General features: G+C 40.0%; 1 protein-coding gene across 4 annotated transcripts in view; it reads left to right on the top strand.

Moving 5' to 3' along the window:
- Positions 1–11,792, top strand: part of pik3r1.L (phosphoinositide-3-kinase regulatory subunit 1 L homeolog) — a 50,519-nt gene extending 38,727 nt beyond the window's left edge. For 3 of the 4 annotated variants that reach the window (XM_041580124.1, XM_018245052.2, XM_018245061.2), the window contains 9 exons: positions 1,148–1,250; positions 2,406–2,504; positions 2,602–2,782; positions 2,942–3,067; positions 3,608–3,750; positions 4,543–4,719; positions 4,821–4,889; positions 5,375–5,542; positions 6,881–11,792. In XM_041580124.1, the coding sequence (XP_041436058.1) occupies positions 1,148–1,250; positions 2,406–2,504; positions 2,602–2,782; positions 2,942–3,067; positions 3,608–3,750; positions 4,543–4,719; positions 4,821–4,889; positions 5,375–5,542; positions 6,881–7,070 (1,256 nt within the window). In that variant the 3' untranslated portion in view covers positions 7,071–11,792. 4 annotated transcript variants of the gene reach the window in all.
- Positions 11,793–23,252: the final 11,460 nt, after the last annotated feature.

The raw sequence follows: 23,252 nt of genomic DNA, 5'->3' as shown, positions 1-23,252 counted from the left end.
AACGCGCCACTTTGCAGGGCATAAGAGTGAAATAAAAATGAAATGACTTTTATTGGCTTTTACACTTCTATCACGTATGTTAGTGGCACCTCAATAGAGGGCTTAGTTTGGTAAAGGAATAAGGAGACAGGAGTGTCCCTAGACATGATAGCTGATTGGACAGATTAGGTGATGTCATAGGCTACAGTGAGGCATTAAAATCAATTCCGACATCATGTCTGAGGCAGCCTGTCCTGTTGTACTGCCATTGGGACTGGACATGTGTAACTGTAAGGACAATATGGAAGACTTTATGCCAGACTATGCCACCATTGAAACATCTGACGGCTCAGAACTGATATTTTATTTAGAGATGGACACGTCCGGTAAATTGTTTTCTGCGCCTGTGGGATTTCTTGCTTCTCACACTCTTTCCTTATTCTCCCTATACCTATACTTGTCTACCTGTAGTTCTGTAGTACCTAGGATTTCAATTTATATCTATACTTATCTAACTGTAGTACCTAGGATTTCATTTTACATTTTTATCATATCCTCAAGCAACCCATAACATTTTGTTTTACTGTATCTCCCACCTCCCAACTTGCTTTTACTTGTCCTACAGGTAACTCATGTCTGTGGCTGCAGTTGCTTTACTGTGCCCTCTGCTACAAGAAATCTTGATTTTTTTTTTGTTTACTTGCCCTTTGTTTCCTAACGTTAATGTACAGTATATATATTCATACAAATAGCAATGTTTTCTATAGGTATGGTTTGTTTTTTGGGTTTTTTTGCATGCATTTTAGGATGCATTAGTATAAAACAATTATTTGTTTCATATTTATTCCATCCTTACATTGGATACAGTAGGAGATGAAAATGAAGGATTAGTGGCAGACATATCTGGGCAACAGATTGATGCTTTATATGGAGTGATTAATGCCAAAGCTCATTACAATGTGGGGGATTTAGGGACTGTTCCCATGCTGCCTTTGTTTCCCAGTGTGCAATGCCTAGAACAATGAAGCTCTACAACGGATACATTCATTCTCATTAGTGTGCAGACGGCCTATTGTATTTTTATCTCTTCATGAGAAATGTGATTTATAAGCACCTGTTGGAAGCGGATTCCTCGATGGGCCTATTAATGTATTCTTTCTCATTGCAGCACTGCCACCAAAGCCTCCCAAATCTACTGCTGTAACAAACAACGGTACAAATCACATTATGTCTCTGCAAGATGCTGAATGGTACTGGGGAGATATTTCAAGGTAATCCCATTGTCTGGTTTCTATCCATTAAATCCCTCATTGTGTAAGATGTTCCTGAAAAGCGTCTGGAGAACATCTCCCAATCTGACGCGATCCAATTTACACCTAGATTACACTTCTGCTTGTGTGCTATGAATATAAGCTCATTAATGCATAATTATGCTACGTCACCAGCTAGACATAGTCTGCTATTGTATGGGTATTATGTCCACTGAGTGATGTAAATGAACCTGTAATAGAGATTCTTCGGTAATCTGTCTGATCTCTTCAGAGTCACACTGCTCACTAACTATTCATGAATAGGCTTTAGAGGGTAAATCTGTGAGCACAGGTATGGGACCTGTTATCCAGAATGTTTGGGACCAGGGGTTTTCCAGATAACATCTTTCCATATTTGGATCTGCAGAACTTAAAGGGGTTGTTCAGCTTTAAAGCTTTTCAGCTTTTAACTTTTAGTATGATGTAGAGAGTGATTTTTCTGAGACCATTTACAATTGGTTTTCATTTTTTGCGTTATTTAGCTTTTTATTCAGCAGCTCTCCAGTTTGCAATTTCAGCAGTCTGGTTACTAAGGTCCAAATTACCCTAGCAACCATGCACTGATTTCAATAAGAGACTGGAATATGAATAGGAGAGGCCTGAATAGAAAGAGGATTAATAAAAAAAAAAGTAGCAATAACAATACATTTGTAGCTTTAGGGTCATTGCACACAGGCAGATTCGGGGAGATTAATCGCCCGGCGACAAATCTCTTTTTTTTCTCGGGGTGACTAATCTCCCCGAAATGCCTCCCCTGCCTAAAATGTAAATCCCCGGCGGGATGGCACTTGGAGCGATTTGTTTTCCGATGACGCCTGAAGTTTCCTCGTCAATCGACTTCGGAAAAAGAATCGATCTGAGTGCCATCCCGCCAGCAATTTACATTTTAGGCAGGGGAGGCATTTTGGGGAGATTAGTTGCCCCGAAGAAGAGGAGATTTGTTGCCGGGCGACTAATCTCCCAGAATATGCCTGTCTGCCCTGACCCTTACAGAGCAAGAACAATAACATAATAAGCTATATGCAATGTATACAATTCTGTTCTATGTGATATTGCCCTGTGTTACACAAAGCCTCTGCTTGCATTCAGTCTAAGCCTCCATTTCTTTGCCTGCAGGGAAGAGGTGAATGAAAAGCTGCGTGATACCACTGATGGAACCTTTCTGGTACGAGACGCCTCAACAATAATGCATGGCGACTACACCCTAACTCTAAGGTAACAACACTGAGCTGGCACTTCTATTTTAAAGATGTCCTTTTTATCATTTTAAATTCAGAATGTTTAAACATGTTTGTTTTCTTCCCCTCTCCAGGAAAGGTGGAAATAACAAACTTATCAAAATCTTCCACCGGGATGGAAAATACGGTTTTTCTGATCCCCTGACTTTCAACTCTGTGGTCGAACTGATTACCCACTACCGAAATGAGTCGCTTGCCCAGTATAACCCTAAACTGGACGTCAAACTCCTGTATCCCGTGTCAAAGTTGCAACAGGTAATTACATTAAACAGTCTCTCTTTACCAGAGATTTCTCTTGGGGGACCACCTCTCGTGAATGGCAACCCACAGCATATGTTCATAAACTGCAAGTTTGATGTACCCATCTTAAACCTATAAAATACACATTTCATAAATGTGCTTTACTTCTTCAAGGATCAGGTAGTCAAGGAAGACAGCATCGAAGCAGTGGGGAAGAAGCTACGAGAGTACAATGTTCAGTTCCAAGAGAAGAATCAAGAATATGATCGACTATATGAAGACTACACTAGGACGTCTCAGGTGTGTAAAAAGTGACTGTATAGGGACGAGTGTGATAATTTTAGGTAGAAACACGTAGCTGAGGTTAAGCCCTTGAAAAGGTGTTTGTGGGCTCGTTATGTAAAAACTTTAATTGCAGTATCTGTAAAGAAAAGGAATTCCAGTCCATGCAAAAAAAGTTTCCTGCATTGTGTAGGTGTCCTACCTCTTGCATTGGGCATGGAGTTGACTGGCTCCCAGCCTGAAGGTTTGTTATGATGAAAAATGGGAGGTGGAGAACAGTTTGCTGTTATTAACCTGAATTTATAACCGTGTAGCTTCTGGGGGTATTTCCCATATTTGTGTAGCATTAGATAAGAGAGGGCCTGGGATCAAAATAAGACTGGAAAACTCTTCTCTACGTGTTGGTCCAGAGAATGGAAATCCGGAGAATAAACTGCTTAACTATAATCTTTCAATGATTATGATTTAGGCTGTTTCTAGTTTTTTATCTCTGTTTATAGCATGCACAGCATACTGACTGCCATTCTAACTAAGTTATTTTTCCCTCTACCAATGCAGGAAATTCAAATGAAAAGAACTGCAATTGAAGCATTCAATGAGACCATAAAGATATTCGAAGAACAGTGCCAAACACAGGAAAAATACAGCAAGGAGTACATTGAAAAATTCAGACGTGAAGGCAATGAGAAAGAGATACAAAGGTATATCCTAGGGATTCTTATTCTTGTAGTAGACCACAGAACACCATTTATTCTATGAACCATTTGTAGTAGTGTCCTAGACACCAAGAAGGAAGTTTTAACTGCTTCAATATCTGTGCTTTAAGCCAAAGTCTTTTGTCTACTGAAAGTTCTGACTTAAAGCGGTGGTTCACCTTCAAGTTAACTTTTACGATGTTCTAGAATGGCCAATTCTAAGCAACTTTTCAGTTGGTCTTCGTTATTTCTTTTTAATAGTTTTTTAATCGTTTGACTTTTTCTTCTGACTCTTCCCAGCTTTCAAATGGGGGTCACTGACCCCATCTAAAAACAAATGTTCTGCAAGACTACAAACTTTATTGTTATTGCTACTTTTTATTACTCACCTTTCTATTCAGGCCTCTCCTATTCATATTCCAGTCTTTTATTCAAATCCGTGTATAGTTTCTAGAGTGATCTGGACCCTAGCAACCAGATTGCTGACACTGCAAACTGGAGAGCTGCTGAATAAAAATCTAAATAATTCAAAAACCACAAATAATAAAAAATGAAAACCAATTGCAAATTGCCTCAGAATATCACTCTCTACGTCATACCAAAAGTTAATTCAAAAGTGAACAACCCCTTTAACCAATAGCCTAGTCCCAAAAGCCAACTTTACCAGAAATGGCAGCAGCTTAGACTGTCTAGCACTAAAGCACAATTTTAATTCAACAAAGTAGCATATAATGTTAGCTGTTTCCAATGCACAATCTCGGACCAACACATTTTCCTATTCCCTTTTTTTAAATAAAGGATCTTGCATAATCATGAAAAGCTGAAGTCCCGCATCAGTGAAATCGTCGACAGCAAGAGAAGGCTAGAAGAAGATTTGAAGAAACAAACGGCTGAAAATCGGGAGATTGATAAGCGAATGAACAGCATCAAACCAGATTTGATTCAGCTGAGGAAGACAAGAGACCAGTACTTAATGTAAGGTTCAAAATATGAACAGTCCAGTTGACAATTATGCTGGAGCCTACATGGTTCATTTCCTGAAAGAAGCGGTGCTTAAATTGCTTTTATCTTTCTAGGTGGTTGACACAAAAAGGCGTGAGACAGAAGAAATTGAACGAGTGGCTGGGCAGCGATAACACTGAAGAGTAAGCATCTTTCTTCTTCGTTTTCAGACTACTGCAAGGACAGGTTGGCTAGTGACCTTTCGTAGACTTTGAGCTGGTTCTGGTTTTCACTGTGATTGGTATTGGATTACTAAAAGCAAAGTCTGCTAGCCACATAACTGCTTGGCACTTCGAATGAATATTTGACCTTTTCGTATACTACAGCAGGATCATTTTTCTGAGTAGGTTTCTTAGTTAATTCACAACTGCCACGAGGAACCCTATATAGGGAATTTTTATTTATTTTTTATTTTTTTTTCCTTCCCTTTGATAAAACTGTAAAGTAGAATTACCAAATTGGCTCTGCTAGTGATGAAAAGCCTTGTGGGTATCAAGAAGAAAAACGTAAGCAGTGTTCTATAGTGAGGTCATTAGCTAACTTTATTTTATACTGTGTCACATCTTTTCTACACCACCGTTGTATTGAACAGAATGGTATTTATTTGATTCTTGTTTTCTTCATTCAGTCAATATTCAGTGGTAGAGGACGAGGACTTGCCACATCAAGACGAGAGGACGTGGAATGTTGGCAACATCAACAGAAACCAAGCAGAAAACCTTTTACGTGGGAAACGGGACGGAACATTCCTTGTGCGAGAGAGCAGCAAAGCGGGGTGCTACGCATGCTCTGTAATGTATGTATTCTCTTATTACTGAGATTCATACAGGCTTTTTTTAAATTAAACAATGTAATACAGGTATGGGATCTGTTATCCAGAAACCAGTCATCCAGAAAGTTCCTAATTATGGAAAGGCCATATCCCATTATCAAATAATCCAAATTTTTAAAAATGATTTCCTTTTTCTCGGTAATAATAAAACAGTAGCTTGTACTTGATCCCAACTAAGATATAATTAATTCTTATTGGAAGCAAAACCAGCCTATTGGGTTTATTTAATATTTATATGATTTTCTAGTACTCTTAAACTGTGAATATCGAAATTACGGAAAGACCCATTATACCAGGAAAGTCCCGAGGATTCTGGATAACAGGTCCCATACCTATAACGGCATTTTGTGCATATGCACAGCGTAATTCCAGCAATTGTGTTGCACTGAGATGAAATGGGATTAGGGCAAGAGTTTTAATAGGAAAAAAACTGTTGGGTGCAATACATGAGGTGAAAGATCCATTGTTGATTGTATCCCCATATGTAACTTGCCAGCTGGGCATTGCGTTTACAAAAGATAAGTTACATGGGTTATGCTGCCTTTTTAAAGGACAAGGAAAGTTAAACTAAAGAAGTAGCTAGAAATGTTGTACATTATGTTTTGGGCTTCTGTACCAGCCCAAGGCAACCACAGCCCTTTAGCAGTAAAGATCTGTGTCTCCAAAGATGCCCCAGTAGCTCCTCGTCTTCTTTTCTTCTGATTCACTGCACATGCTCTGTGCTGCTGTCACTTACTGAGCTTAGGGATCCACTCACAATATAAGGCTGATAGAAATGTCACAATATAAGGCTGATTAGTAATTAATACAGATAATTACTACATGGCAGCACAGAAACCAGTGCAATTAGCATCAGAATTTAATAATCAGCCCTGTAGCATCAGCTTATATTACAGACAAACCTCATTTTCTGCTTGATAATTTGCGACGACCCCTAAGCTTAGCTTCTCAACAGCTGCTCAGAGCCCACTGAGCATGTGAGTGTCACAGACACTTTCCAAGATGGTGACCCCCTGTGACAAGTTTGAAGTCCTGGATCATTGCTGCTATTGACAAGCTGAAACTTTAGGCTGATGCAATAAATTCAGTATATAAAACATGACCGTTTTAGCCATATTCATTTTTGGGTTTAGTCCTCCTTTAAGAATACCTGCATGGGGGGCTTATTGGAACATTGGCAGTCAAACCAGTCTCTACAGAGGTCCAGCATCAAAACTCTGATTGGGTTAGATGGGTTTTAAATCACCTTTCTGTATGATGTCATCTAAAATTCTTTTTTTTTTTTTTTCTATTGCATTACAGGGCAGACGGAGAGGTAAAGCACTGCGTTATAAACAAAACTCATACGGGTTTTGGGTTTGCAGAACCATACAACTTGTACAGCTCTCTGAAGGAACTGGTGCTACATTACCAACAAACGTCGCTCGTACAGCACAATGACTCTCTGAATGTGACACTAGCACACCCTGTATATGCACAGCAAAGGCGATGAAGTCCCGACAAACTGTGGAGTTTACTCCTACACTGACAACATTGAAGCCTGCCTGGGCTAAGGAATATAAATAAAGCTCCTTCGTCGACCTAATTCACAGATTGAGCGGCGGTATCAAAGTGATGGAATAAGAGCTTTCTTTTGCCATGGAAGCAGGAGACGAGTGTTAAGCTGTGAATGTATGTCTCTAAGCTATTGTGCTTGCTTTCTAAGAACCAAAAGCACAGCAACGTAAAGATATGCTATTAAAGAATAATAAAAGCCAATCTCCCAGGCCTGCAGGTACCTAGAGGCCTTCACCATGGTGCTTGTTTACGTTCTATTAAAGCTTTACCAGCTCGAATGTTGGTCTGCGGAGATCTAAGAAGCCAAGGTGTCTTTGTCAGTACTGATTGGGGGAACCGTTCCATCGTAAAACCTACTTATAAACGACTCGTGGCATTGTATACGGCGGATCTAGAGCCTTTGCGGATTGTATCATTTCCCCACCCCCCAAAAATTTCTATATATGTAGCGGAATGGCACTTTTCATCATTTTCTTATTAAATGGAACTGCAAGGAAATGACAAAAGCAACGAATTGCCGGGAAGTGTTTTTAATTAAGACTATGAAAATTCTCTCGTAGAGTCTATTTAATGAGGAAGATGGCAGGATGGATAAATGGCAAACAGTATATATAAATATATATATGTACATAGCATTGGGTGACTAGCTGTCAAAATGGAACTCATACCAAACTGTCGACTTCTCGTTTATTTTGCCGATTGCTGAATCCTTAATGCTATGCAACATCAGTTTTCCTTTGAGCTGTTTTTTTTTTTTTATATATATATATATATGTGTACCAATAAGAAAACATTCTGTTCATTGTGAAATAATGTTACTTTTTTTGTTATCAACGTTTTGTTTTTTTGTCCGTATAAAACGTGCAGTACGTCTCGAGAGAGGTGCAAAGCTATTTTACCATAAACCTTGTATAGAAAAACTTCAGCTCTGAGCCGAAGATTTAAAGAAAAAAAAAATCCACGACAGATATTGGATTTCATTGTTTTGTTGGGCAGTGCCTAATAAGCTTCAAAGCTGCTTTATTAATTAAAAAAAAAAATCTTATAAAATAGATGAATATATAAACAGAAGAAATGTCGGAGTTTTGACAGTGTTGTATTATGGTTTATTTACTCTGAATGGTACTGGATCATGTGCTGAGGGCACAGTAAGTGTTCTGTCCCTACTACTTTTGAACTGGGTAGAAAACGCGTGAGGTTCTTCTACTCTTTTCTGACCCTCCTAATCTCCAGTCCCCCAGGAAACTTTTTCATTTTTGTGCATGGAAAAATTGGCAAAGATCTTTATTGTTACAATGTTTTCAATTATTGGGAGCGGCCTTATAAAGGAAATAATAGTTGTACACCCTCCCACCCGTGCTGAAAACTGTCCCCTCTTCTATTTGTATTGATCTTATCTTTATTACAGCTGCTTGTATGGCTGGTGGCACACGGGAAGATTCGGGGGAGATTATTCGCCCAGCGACAAATCTTCCCTTTATTGGTCGACTAATCTTTCCAAAAGGTAGATTGGAATCTACCATTAGGCCTTTAGGGTGGTTGCGCACTTGAAGATTTAAGGGGAGATTAGTCGCCTAGCAACAAAATTCCCCTACTTCGGGCGACTAATCTCCCCAAATGCCTTCCCACCGGCAAGAATATGAATCACAGGCGAGATGGCATACGAATCGCTTCGGATTTCCGAAGTCATCCGACCGAATGTATGCCATTCCACCAGGCATTTCGGGAGATGAGTTGCCTGAAGAAGAGAAAATTTGTTTGTAATCTCTCTGAATCTTCACGCGTGCCATCGGCTTGATGTTCTGACTTGTAGAAACCCCTGGGCTTCATCACCCAGCAGATCCCCTGACCTCCAGTGAGGTTGAGTGTGTCCACCATTTGCAAACTATGAATATACTGTAGGATACAACCTATTGGCTGCAACAAATGGACTTTCTATATCATAGTATCATAGTAAGTTAGGTTGAAAAAAGACACATGTCCATCAAGTATAACCTTTATAACTTTTTTTTAACCTGCCTAACTGCCAGTTTTCATCATTTTAGCACTTTTCACCAGCGCCGCTACAGAGGCCCGCCCCTTAACAATCATTTAACCCTCGCTAACTTGTTCTCTGTGCGGCAGCGTGATCCCGCTCTGCTATGGTTGTGTATTGTGCAGTATTGGCTGCAGTCATCTCTGTCGTTTGCAGTTGACATACGTGCTGTCACGTGATTATCATTAGTCGCTCATTCGTTGACACTTACAGGATTTTGGTTCTCCATTTTGATCAAGGCTGTGTGAGCTGCTTATTTTTATCTTAACCCACCTATAAATACAAGATAGCACGGGGGCTGTGTGTATTGTAATTCAGAAGCTGTGCTTTATTGTTATACAATATATATATATATATTCTCATGAATCCATTGTCCTGGCATTTCCATAGACTTCCATTGTACTCGTACAGCTTTATAGGTATAAACACAGCTCAAGCATTTTATTTTCTGATTGTTCAGACATAATCAGCCTTTTTTTTTTCGGTAACCCGTATCACATGGCGATGGATATATCATAGAAAGCATCCAGTCTTGTTTATCCATAAAGCAATTTCATTGGGGCTCATTTATAAACGGCAAATTTGCACCTGGGCTGTAACAAACCATGGCAACCAATCAGATGATTGTTTTCAGTGCTGATCCTGCAGCTGTCTGAAAAAAAGCTAATCACTGATTGGTTGCTATGGGTTACTACGCAGTTGCAAATTTGCCTACTGTTTATAAATGAGCCCCAAATCTCTCACCACCGAATGCAGCGGTACGTTCATCTTGGCCTTTGTTCATTTATATAAACCTTGACAATTATTTTCATATGCAGCTTTTTGGGAGCATGTGTGTGTGTGAGTATCCCAGTCTAAGCCATATTTTCTCTCTGCGGGGGTCAAAGCTTCTTTTAATGCCTGTCTGATTTTAAAGGCAAACTGAAGCCTCGTCTCTGCATTGTATACAAATTGCACGTGCACTATTCATACAGTTAAAGGTACATCATGCAGTGGAGTCAAGCACAAGGTGCGGTTTTTTTTATAATTTGACGATGATTTTTGCTGAATTGTGTATTTGAAACGTGATCTAGTGCCCCCCCGGCCTAGAGTAATCCAGAGAAAACCCTTAAATGAAGTGAAGTCACCGTAAGACCATAATGAGCAATGAGCTATGATAAATGGACTTGCTACTGATTTGAAATTGGGCGAAATATCTGCTGCCTGATCAATAAAGCTTGTAATGCATGATATTCAGCTTGGGGAAGGGACACGTGATGATTGGGGTCACCAAAAAGTGGGCAGCTATGAGCTCATTGGCTGATGTTTGTTTTAATCACAAATTGCGTAAAGCAGGAATATACCGTGTTTCTAAGGGTCAGGGAGGGGCACACGGGAAGATTCGGGGAGATTAGTTGCCAGGCAACAAATCTTTTCTTCGGGGCGACTAATCTTTTCTGAAGTTGCCCAAAGTTGCCTCACGAGGAAACTTTGGGCGACTTTGGAAAACGAAGAGCTCTGAGTGCCATCCCGCTGGCGATTTACATTCTAGCTGGCGGAAGGCAGATCTGGGAGTCACCCCGAAGAAGAGGAGATTTGACGCCTGGCAACTAATCTCCCCAAATCTACCAGTGTGCCCCCCGACCCTAAATGTGTTTTTGCTTAGAATATTAGTAGGGATGCACCAAATTCAGGATTCGGTTTGGGATTCGGCCTTTTTCAGCAGGATTCAGCCAAATCCTTCTGCATATACAAATTAGGGACGGGGAGGGAAATCGTGTGACTTTTTGTCGAAAAACAAAGAAGTAAAAAAAATGTTCCCCTTCCCACCCCTAATTTGCATATGAAAATTAGGATTTGGATTCGGTTCGGTATTTGGCCAAATCTTTCATGAAGGATTCGGGGGTTCAGCCGATTCCAAAATAGTGGATTGGGTGCATCCCTAAATATCAGTATGGTATACAGGCATTGCACAGAATGTTCCTGCTCCAATACAGGGGCCCCTAGTGATGGGAAAGTGTTTGCTGCTGTTCTGTATGGGGAGTCAAGGCACACACTATATACAGTTCCCAGTATAAGCAAAGACAATATTCTCTGGCCAATACCAATGCCGCATACGTTGTAGTTGAGCGGTGGGAAAACTGAATGCAAAGCGTATTTAGAAATAAGGACTATTTCCCCTTTAATGCAAAGCCTCAGCTATAGTGAACCTCTTCTCCCCCACAATGTATGCTGGGATCTGGGGGTCACTAAACCTAGAGCCCATCATGTGCCCCGTTCAGACATCACTAGTTGACTTGCTAAATGGGTGAAATGATCTGGTCACCGTACGACTGCATTGGCTGCCCAACATGCTGCTATTTTTTTTTTATTCCTGTTTCAAGAAAAAAAAAAGCAAAAAAACCTGTTAATGTTTATACAACATTGCAAAAAATAGATCTACACTTTGTTAACAAGAATACGTTGATCTTTCAATAGGGGTGGAAAGGATGGTTAGTGGTAATTTGCCTTTACAAGGCAATAAATAAAGTTGTGCCTCTGAAATTGGAGCTATAGCTTTGATAAAGCTCTGTGTCTCGTTTTAAGTTGCTTTAAAACATTGTATTAGACCTTCAAACGAAATAAAGATTGTTTTAAAAACTCTTCGGCCGTCTGTCTCGTGAATGGATGGGGGATGGGATTAAGGAAGGGTAAAACGTGTCCATTCTCATGCCCGCTAAATCTAATGAAACAAAAGTTTGGTATGATCTCCGTTAGAGGTATGGGACCTGTTATCCAGAAGGCTCAGGACCTGGGGTTTTCCAGATAACAGATCTTTAGAAGTCTACTAGAAAATCATGTAAACCTTAAGGGGCAGCTTTATCAAGGGTCGAAGTGAAAATTCCAATTTTTTTTTTTTGGCCAAAACTGGCAAATTCAACTAGGGAATTGTTAAAATTCGATTTGAGTTTCATTAAAAATTCAAATTAGATGTTCGAGATTTAATATACACTGGCCCTTTAAGAACTCGAATTTGACTAATCACCACCTAAAACCTGGCAAATGATGTTTTAGTCAATGGGAGAGGTGTCCTGGGATCAATTTGGAGTTGTTTGCAGCCTTCCTGACATTCAAGTAAAAAACTAATCGATTTATCAATGGTCAAAGTGAAAATTCGAAATTTATCATGTACTGTAAAAATTTGACTTCGACCATTCGCCATCTATGGGGGACATCCTACAACCGACAGTATTTGGAGTCAATTGGTGGTCAAAGGGTTTTTTTGGGGGAAAAACTTTGAATTCTACAATTCAAATGTGCTATTACTTCAATTCGTATGATTCGAATTCGATCGAAAACGCACCTATTCGGCCAAAAAAAAGTGATTTAATTTTGGTTCGGTCTTTTTGAATTCAAATTTTTCAAATTTGAAATTCGACCCTTGACAAATCTGCCCCCCCAAACTTGAATCAAAGTTTTCGGGTCATCCTATTCACCTATTTTTTTTTTTTTTTTAATTTCAACTGGTCAATTTTTAAGTTTATGGGAGTTTTTAAAAACTTACATGAACTCGATATTCAAACTTTGATAAATGTGCCCATAAATAAACCCAATAGGCTAGTTTTACCTCCAATAAGGATTAATTATATCTTATTTGGGATCAAGTACAAGCTACTGTTTTATTATTACAGAGAAAAAGACATTTTGAAAAATCTGATTTATTTGGAGTCTGAGATACAGCTTTTCCGTAATTCAGAGCTTTCTAGATAATGGGTTTCCAGTTAACGGATTCTATACCTGTATAGATGTTGTGATTCAATGATATCCATGTGCTATTTATTGGTTGGTGGATTATGCATGATTGGGAAAAGTATCTGCTGATGCCCTATATTGGCCAGTGTATGCGACTTCAGCAAACAAAATGGCTGCCCCAGTGTCCATGGCCTCCTTTAATCACATGACTGAGCAGACCAATCGATAGGAGCCGTTTGTAAATGGCACATTTATCAAGGGTCCAATTTCAAATTCACGTGAGTTTTTTTTTTTTAAACTCCCTTAAATTGTAATGAATTGGAAATTCAACTTCGGGAAAAGCATTGATAAAATGTAATTTTTTAAACTCGGACAATTGTAAACGACCCGAAAACTCGAATCGAATTTGATCAAACTCAATTCGAGTTTTTTTTCCAAAACAAAAAAACTTGAATGTCCGGAAGGCTGCAAACAGATGGAAGACGAAGCAACTGTGTAAGAACTGACTTGTGTGGAATTGCAAATAATAACCAACCAACTTGTGTCAAAAAAAGAAAAGGTCTCGGGAATTGTTTTTTAGCTTTATGGAACAGAGAAGAGTTAAAGGAGAAGGAAAGTCTAAAAATCTGTAAGCTTTATCAGAAAGGTCCACCTAAATATACCAGTAAACCCTCAAAGTAATGCTGCTCTGAGTCCTCTGTCAAAAGAAACACAGCATTTCTTTCCTTCTATTGTGTACTCATGGGCTTCTGTATCAGACTTCCTGTTTTCAGCTTAAACCTCCTTGTCCTGGCCGTGAGCATGCTCAGTTTGCTCCTTTCTCCCCCCCCCCCTTCTCTGCTGTAATCTGAGCCCAGAGTTATGAGTGAGCAGGGAGAGACTCAGGCAGGAAGTGATGTCACACCAAGCTAATACTGCCGCTGCTTTCCTAAACAAACAGAGAGCTTTTTACACAGGTATGGTAAAGCATTCTGCAGAATAAATATAGTTTTATAGCTTGCACTATTGTGGCTAATCTATTGGCAATAAAATGCCTCCATAGCTTTCCTTAAAGGAACAGTAACATCAAAAAATGAAAGCGTTTTAAAGTAATAAAAATATAATGCAGTGTTGCCCATCACTGGTAAAACTGCTGTGTTTGATTCAGAAACACTACTATTGGTTATATAAATAAGCTGCTGTGTAGCAATGGGGGCAGCTATAGCAGATAAACTCTGTAGAACATAATGGTGTTATCTGTTATCCACTATTTAACCTGTGCCATATAGACTTTTTTTCAATTTCCCCCATTGCTACTCAGCAGCTTGTTTAAATGAACTATAGTAGTGTTTCTGAAGCAAACACATCAGTTTTACCAGTGCAGGGCAGCACTACGTGATATTTTCATTACTTCATTTAACCCCTTTGAATATACGACGTGGGGTTATTTATAAAGTGCAGTTTTGGACATTATTTGCCTTCTCCCAGAAATGCAAAAATTCCAGTGTAATTGCAGGTGCAAGGAGGGATTGCGTCTGATGCATTTGCAGCAGATACTTCAAATTGTGCAATTGCACTGAAAATTTTCAGGGTGCCGTCACTTATGGTAGAGTCCTGCGCGGGTCCATTTTTTGGGACCCGACCCGTACCCGCAACCTGCAATCCGCAACCCGCATTCTTACCCGCTACCCGACCCTACCCCCATGTACCTTATCTGCACCCTGGACCTGCGACCCGCTGACCATCAAGAATCAGGAAGTGCTGTCACTGGAAACCAGAAGTGACATCGTCGGAAGTACACGTGACCAGAAGAAAGGAGCGAATATCGATATTGAGAAGACCCGCGGCCCGACCCGCAACCTGCAAACTCGCCGACCCACGGGTGTACCCGCATCTGGAACTTCTAAACGCAACCCGCAGGGTACCGCAGGTTTTTGCAGGTACCCGACCCGCTGCAGGACTCTAACTTATGGGGCTCTGCATCAGAATAACACCTGTTCTCTGTTCCTTTGTGTGTATTGGTGCGGCACATTGTGAGGACCCTGGAGCTGAAGGAGGCAATAACCTCAGGGTTCCTCAGCATCAATACATGCACTTGGCCACTATTTGGAGCAGGAGCCCCATTAGGAACACCAGTGCTGAGTGCAAGGAATGCTTTCGAAACAAGTCCCTTTAATGATGGCGTCAGTTTGCATGGCTGTGCCATAGACTGACAACTATAAATCCTTGCTGCCATCACAGCCGGGAAAGGATTTTCTACTTTTGTTTAATCTTAGTCACAAGAAGCTGAGGTTAGAGTCACGTACAATGAATCAGCCCCTGGGCGACAGCCTAAGTGTAAAACTCCCAAATCAATAAGGAATGTGAATAATCACAATCAGTTCTCATGCAGCGAATAGAGAATATCTGGCTACTCCCTCAATGTAATCATCATATGGCAGCCTGAGATATCCCATGACTTCAGTAGGGAAGTCCCCAGCATGTACATGACTCCTCAGCTGCGGCTTTTACATGGAGCTCTGTGGTCAGCGGCAGCTAATGTTCAAATGGGAATTTTGTTTGTCTAAAGGGGAGGTTCACCTTTGTATCACATTTTCGTAAACTGGGCAATTCCAAGAACAGTTGCTGTCCTAAGAGGGGAGGAAATCAAGTGCAATTTCAGACACATTTCACCAAGTTTATTTACCCAGAATGCCTAAATCCTTCACCATTTCTAATATAGTTGCTGCAGTGAATGGGGTAAGCAACAAGCATGTAATTGCCCCTTGATATGAGATGGGACCCAATTGGATGTTGGTATCGTGAGAGTTCCTCTGCATTAAAGGAACAATAACACCAAAAAATGAAAGTGTTTTAAAGGAATGACAATTTAATGTACTGTTGCCCTGCAACCAGGGTCGGACTGGGGGGCCCGGGGCCCACCGGGACTACTGTCCAGGGCCCCCCCGACCCCCTCGACCCCCCGACCCCCCGACCCCCCGACCCCCTCGACCCCCCGACCCCCCGACCCCCTCGACCCCCTACCGTGATGCGCACTGCACGCCTTCGTGACAGCATGGCTCGACGCTCCTTCTTGAAAGGCGCCGCTCAGAGCTCTGTATGTTGCTGCGCGCATGCGCAGATGGCGCAGTGCGGCGCCTAAAGAAATCTTTTTTTTTTTTAACAAAATGGTCGGGAGAGGGGTCTGGCCCGGCGGGGGCCCATTAAGGGTCGGGGCCCACCGGGTTTTTTCCCGGTTTCCCGCCGGGCCAGTCCGACACTGCCTGCAACTGATGTGTTTGCTTCAGAAACACTACTATAGTTTATATAAACAAGCTGCTGTGTAGCCATTGTTTTATTATTACAGAGAAAAAGGAAAAACATTTCGATTATTTGATTATAATGGAGTCTAATTTGGAGCTTTTTGGTTAATGGGTTTCCATAACTATACCTGTACAGATTTCAAGGCCCTCCATCCAACATCTCCCCCCCCCCTTTGGGTGCAGCACCCTCCTCCTTAACTTTGCAGATGTTATAGGGGGGAGCACAATATGGGAGGGGGTCTGGGGTGTGTGCCAGAAAAATTCTTTTGTGCGCACATTTTAAACTTGTGTGTGCTGTTTTTGAAAACCGTGTACTCAGTTGGGCGTGTGCAGGAAAGGTGCATCAACACTTTCTGAACTTTAAATATAATAACTATAAATATAATTGTTTTTAATAGCACATGCATACCTGATTCAGCAAATTGACTATAAATGTTTTCTCAGGTATTAACAGCCAGCTAGAATTGATACAATACGGAACTCCTGCCGTGACAAGGTAACATTTATAGTTACAATAAGTGTTACAGGAGCTATGGCTAGAGTGCTGGCTTGAATATGAATAAATATATATGAATGTTTAGGCTACATGCTCTGTGCATCCCTGGGGCAGTACCATGTTCTTGTTTTCTTGTTTATTGGATTGAATGTTCTTAATACACAAGGATAGGCTGAAAGAAGCAGTCTCCTTGATTATGGGCACTGAGATGGACTAATAATTGGACTTTTGGACTTAATGGACTAAAAAAGTCCTTAAAGGGATCCTGTCATCGGAAAACATGTTTTTTTCAAAATGCATCAGTTAATAGTGCTACTCCAGCAGAATTCTACACTGAAATCCATTTCTCAAAAGAGCAAACAGATTTTTTTATATTCAATTTTGAAATCTGACATGGGGCTAGACATTTTGTCAATTTCCCAGCTGCCCCTGGTCATGTGACTTGTGCCTGCACTTTAGGAGAGAAATGCTTTCTGGCAGGCTGCTGTTTTTCCTTCTCAATGTAACTGAATGTGTCTCAGTGAGACATGGGTTTTTACTATTGAGTGTTGTTCTTAGATCTACCAGGCAGCTGTTATCTTGTGTTAGGGAGCTGTTATCTGGTTACCTTCCCATTGTTCTTTTGTTTGGCTGCTGGGGGGGAAAAGGGAGGGGGGTGATATCACTCCAACTTGCAGTACAACAGTAAAGAGTGATTGACGTTTATCAGAGCACAAGTCACATGACTTGGGGCAGCTGGGAAATTGACAATATGTCTAGCCCCATGTCAGATTTCAAAATTGAATATAAAAAAATCTGTTTGCTCTTTTGAGAAATGGATTTCAGTGCAGAATTCTGCTGGAGCAGCACTATTAACTGATTCATTTTGAAAAACATTTTTTTTCCCATGACAGTATCCCTTTAAAGATATTCCCGCAATTTGACACTGGCACTTTAAATTGGGGAGTCGGTATGTTCCACACAAAAGGTATTTAATTCCCACAATGCCTTGTTTTTGTTACACTTGAAAAAGGGCTCTGCCCGAAACATTTAGTGTGCTATCACTGCTAATAAACACATCGCATTTTAAAAATACTGCTTTGAGCTGTTTAAGATTCAATTATTCCTTGGATTACCATAACTTAAGGTGGAACACAGGCACCTGAATCTGCAGCCATAAGAATAAGATCTGAATTATAATAACCTTCTTTTATATTACTTTTCCCCAGGTCTCCCTATATATATATATATATATACATATATATACAGCAAAAAAATGATGGTATTTGGAAGAATTACTCCCCAATAAATCTCCCTTCAGCTCTGCACTGTGGGACACCCCCCCAGACTTCCAAAGACCCAGAATGAAAGAGAACGGTGATTTCCCACATACCATTCAAGCAGCAAATTTTCCTCTTCATATTCACGCCAAGAGGCAAATGATGTAATACTCAGAAAGTTTCCTTCTTTATCTTTCAGCAGGTTTCATCAGAAAATTACAAAACATACACCATTGTCTTCCTTTTTTTTTGCTTTTGAATTTTTCATATCCCTTTTTAAAGGTCATTAAATGAATCTTTAGGATTTGGGGGATCAAAAGACCTTTTATAATGTCCTTTAAAATAGACGTGCTGATCATTTTCCTTTGGCTTTTTTTTTCTTTTCTTTTTTTTAAAAAAAAGCAATTTTTGAGAAAAGAGAGGCTTCAGTGTCCACTTTCCCCATAACAGATCCTGCAGTGGTCAAGTATAGTGTTATAACATCAGACTATCTACCCACCCCCAACTGAATTGTTTCACTGTCTGATTTAAAGGGACAGGATAGCATCGGGCACATTCTGAATAGCACATTTTTGGGATTTATTGTGAGTACAGGTATGGGATCTGTTATTGGAAAACTCATTATCCAGAAAGCTCATAATTACAGAAAAGTCTTCTCCCATAGACTCTATTTTATCCAAATAATCCAAATTTCCTTTGTCTCTGTAATAAAAAAAACAGTCGTGTGTATTTGATCCAAACTAAGATATAATTAATCCTTATTGGAAGCAGAACCAGTCTATTGGGTTTATTTAACGTTTACATGATTTTCTAGTAGACCAAAGGTATGAAGATCCAAATTATGGAAAGATCAGTTATCCAGAAAACCCCAGGTCCCGAGCATTCTGGATAACAGGTCCCATACCTGTACCATGCAAAGTGTGTTTACCACTCTATAGTCCAGAGCAGTTACAGAGGGTGGGAAAGGTAGTATTTCTAGAGGCAATTCAATATTACAACCTTTTGATCTCAAAAATAACTTTTTAATTAATAAAAATCAAGTAAAGTGCCGAAGTACTCAAACTAACAATATACATTTATTGAAATTAATCTCTTGCAGATTCAAGCAGTGTCGTACAGGTATGCCAGGGGCTCACCAGAAAACGTTAGACGGTGGGGCCACTTTCCAACTACTTAGTGCCTTCTATTACATAACCCCACTAGTCTTTTATATCTACTTAGATTCTTCCATTTTTATGCATTTTTCCCCATAAAGAAATAGGGAATGACCATGATATAGGCTAAATGTTTAGAAGCAAGAGGCCCACTGACAGGGCTGGGCTGGGCACCCAGCTATGAGGCTATAAGTAAGTGCCCCAACAGGCACAAAACGTGTTAGGCTGATGTCTACTATGTCCTAATAAATATTTTGTACTTTTTACTACGTTTGATTGATTTTTGGAGGGACTCATGGAGCTGCCTCTTCTGCCTACCCATATTTCTGGCCCTGCCTACTGACACTTGGTCTCACGGCAGTTTTCCTGGTATCCCGGTGGTCCAGTCCGGCTTCAAGTAATTTTGCACAGAATTCATGGATCCAGGCTTTTGGGGTTACAGAGGCATAGTTACCAAATATCATTTTAGGTAGGGTCTAGAATGGGCAACATATGTGCAACTATAAGCAGCAGGGAAACAATTTTCCCAAAATGCTTAGGGATATAGACTTAAAGGGGTTGTTTACCTTTGAGATAACTTTAAGTATGATGTAGAGAGTGATATTCTGAGACAATTTGCAATTGGTTGTCATTTTTTTATTATTTACGTTTTTTGTTATTAGTTATTTAGCTTTTTATTCAGCAGCTCTTCAATTTGCATTTAAAGCAATCTGGTAGCTAGGGTTCAAATTACCCTAGCAACCATGCACTGATTAGAATAAGAGACTGGTATATGAACAGGAGAGGACCTGAATAGAAATATGAGTAATAAAAATAATCAATAACAATACATTTGTAGCCTTACAGAGCATTTGCTTTTTAGAAGGGGGTCAGCGACACCCGTTTGAATGCTGCAAAGAGTCATAAGAAAAAGGCATTGACTTATAAAACTACAAAAAATAAATAATAAAAACCAAGTGAAAAATGTGGTCATTCTATAACATACTAAAAGATACCTTAAAGGTGAAACAGAGCTTTAAGGCAGTGTTTGAGTTGGCCTTCATAGAGGGCCTGGAGCAGTTAAGGGGGAGCTCAGCCTAGGATGAGATTTGGGGCAAACATTGATGTCCTAGATATTCTGGGAACTATGGCTGAAACACGTTTCCCTGTAACTTTGTTATGAGCTATGAAGGGTCCTGAGCAAAAGCTGAACCAGAATAGTCGGACAACCTACAGCTAAAGGCAATGCAAGCAATAAACATACTCCTTGTCCTGTCTGGCACAAACTGTGGGATTGCAGTAACTCAGTTCAAGAGGGAAATCACAAGTGCAAGACTAGCCAATCACGGGACAGCAGTTTATTTATTGTGGAGCACCACCAATATGATACCATAATGTCAAGGACAATGTTAAGCTGATAGGAGTAAAGGTAATACCAAGCAAATTGTCTTTCCCTATGCCCAGCTATGGATAAAATCAGGCTTAAAGCCAATTCACTGACTCAATAAGATAAAAATGGCAGCAGAATCCTACCAATGAGCTGTATGGAACCCCTTCAAAGGGGTTGTTCACCTTTGGGTTAACTTTTAGTATGATGTAGAGAGTGATATTCTGAAACCATTTGCCGTTGGTTTTATTTTTTTATTATTTGTGTTTTTTTTGAGTTATTCAGCACCTCTCCGGTTATGCGATTTCAGCAATCGGGTTGCTAGGGTCCACATTACCCTAGCAACAATGCATTGATTTGAATTAGAAACTGGAATATGAATAGGAGAGGCCTGATGAGTAATAAAAAGTAGCAATAACAATTAATTAGTGTAGCCTTTGTGCATTTGTATTTTAGATGGGGGTCAGTGACCCCTATTTGAAAGCTGGAAAGAATTGCGACAGGTGGCAACTCATACCAATATACCATTGAACAATATAGTACATATTTAAAAAAATGATTGTTTTGCTATTTAAAAGGATTTTAATATAAATGTTATTATTTTGCTCCCAGGATAAGCTTTTATAATTCTTCCTGGACACAAAATCATTTTAAACGAACAGCCCAAAAATAGGTCTTTTCTTACATAAACTGTACCGTAGAATGAGCAAATAGGTTTGGTTGTTGTCGTGGCTCCTTTCTAGCACTAGCGATGCCTATTTTTGTAGGTGGAATGCAAAGAGAGTGCAGGGAGTAACCTTTCCAGGTTTCAAGTAGTGCAGCTCTGTGGATATTGATATATGTACATGTGTGTGTTTGTGTCCAGGGAGACTGTCATCACAAAAGGAGATAGAGAGACCCCCGTGTAACCCCTAGCCTGCTTCTATTCAGCTTGCCATGAAGTGAAGAGACAGGGCAGGTATAGGGACGCTCCATGCATATCGCCAGAAACACTATTCTGAGAATATACTCACAATTTATTTTTAGCCCAAAGCTGTGGCATGTGTAGGAAATAGTAAATATTGCTGTTAAAGGTGCTAATTGTTGCAGATCAAACCTCTAAATGCAGCAAACAATGCTAATATCTTGGGAAATAAATGTGGAATTTCCAAACATCTATCTGCATTGACATGTGCACTGAACGGCTTTAATTGAAACTCTGTTTTAGTGGACAACTCCCTGCGTACAGATGAGGATTCTGGGAAATGCCAGCTCCTGGGCTCACAGTTTTATATCCCTGTCCCTATTAATGATAAATAGAAGCTGTAGATTAAAAAACCTTGCCTTAAGTACAGGTATGGGACCTGGGGTTCTCTGGATAAGGGGTCTTTCCATAATTTGGATCTCTATGCCTTAAATCTACTTAAAAAAATGTAATCATTAATTAAACCAACAGGATAGTTTTCCCTCCTATAAGAAGGAATTATATATTAGTTTGGATCAAGTATAAGGTACAGGTATGGGACTTGTTACCCTGAATGCTCGGGACATGGGGTTTTCCGGATACAGGGTTTTTCTGTAATTTGGATCTCCATTCCTTAAGTTTACTAAAAGTAATTTAAACATTATTTAAACCCACTGGGTCTCCAATAAGGATTAATTATATCCTAGTTGTGATCAAGTACAAGCTACTGTTTTATTATTACAGAGAAAAAGGAAATCATTTAAAAAAAAGAATTGAATTATTTGATTATTAATGGAGTCTATGGGAGACGGCCTCTGCGTAATTCAGAGGTTTCTGGATAGTGGGTTTCCGGATAACTGATCCTATACCTGTATTGTTTTATTAAGGCAGAGGAGAAGGAAATAATTTCTAAAATTATTATTTGATTAAAACGGAGTCTATGGGAGATGGGCAGTGGTGTAACTACAGAGGATGCAGACCCTGCGGCTGCAGGGGGGCCTAGGAAGTATAGGGCCCTTATTAATGAGCAATTTTAATATTAATTGGTAAAACAGGACATTTTGGAGGCCCTAAAATTAATTTGCTAAGGGGCCCAGTAACATCTAGTTATGCCACCGGAGATGGCCTTCCTATAATTTGTTCTTTATAACGGGTTTCTGGATAACCGATCCCATACCTGTATTAGCCTTTTCGTCCTCCAACCAATCAGCATGCCTAGTTTCAGTTATAACATGGAAAGTATCGGCCGGCTCCTTTGCTATGGTTTAGGTGACCAAGGTAAATCTGAACAATGTTAATATAATGTATATATTAAGGCCTGTGGAATGCCAGGGATTTACAGTTAAACAACAGCTGCTGGGTTTTAGTCTGGACATCCCAAATAGAGAACATGTGGAACAATGGATACTCTATATAACACCTCCTTTGTATTATTCTTATCTAGGGGCCCTCTAGTATCATCGGCTCCAGGCTAAGGTCCTTCCCTAAAACCACCATAGAAATCCTTCATACTTAGTATTTGTTTCACATAGATATCATCCTGAAGCCAGGCACATGCTTTGATTTCATTCTAGTTGCTCCCTCCTGACTGCAAGCAGTCCTTCTCAGTGTTCATAGTCCTGGCACTCACCCACCTTTTAATCCTGTCCCCAGGATTTCCCCAGAATGAAACCCGATGCGAGCGTTAGGATTTCATTCACCAGAAGAAGCAAAACCATAAACTACATTGTCACTTGCCTATAAATATGGCCTGTCACATGCCCATATGTCCCATAGAGCAATAAAAACTAATAGAATATCCGTTAACACAAACCCCGGGCTCCAGTGGCATTGAATAAGAGGCAAAAGCTAATTACCAGATATTTTTTTGGG

The sequence above is a fragment of the Xenopus laevis genome, chromosome 1L (genome assembly GCF_017654675.1).
Source record: "Xenopus laevis strain J_2021 chromosome 1L, Xenopus_laevis_v10.1, whole genome shotgun sequence".
NCBI lineage: Eukaryota > Metazoa > Chordata > Amphibia > Anura > Pipidae > Xenopus > Xenopus laevis.
Note: the sequence above shows the minus strand (reverse complement) of the source record. Positions and strands in the feature narration are given on the sequence as shown.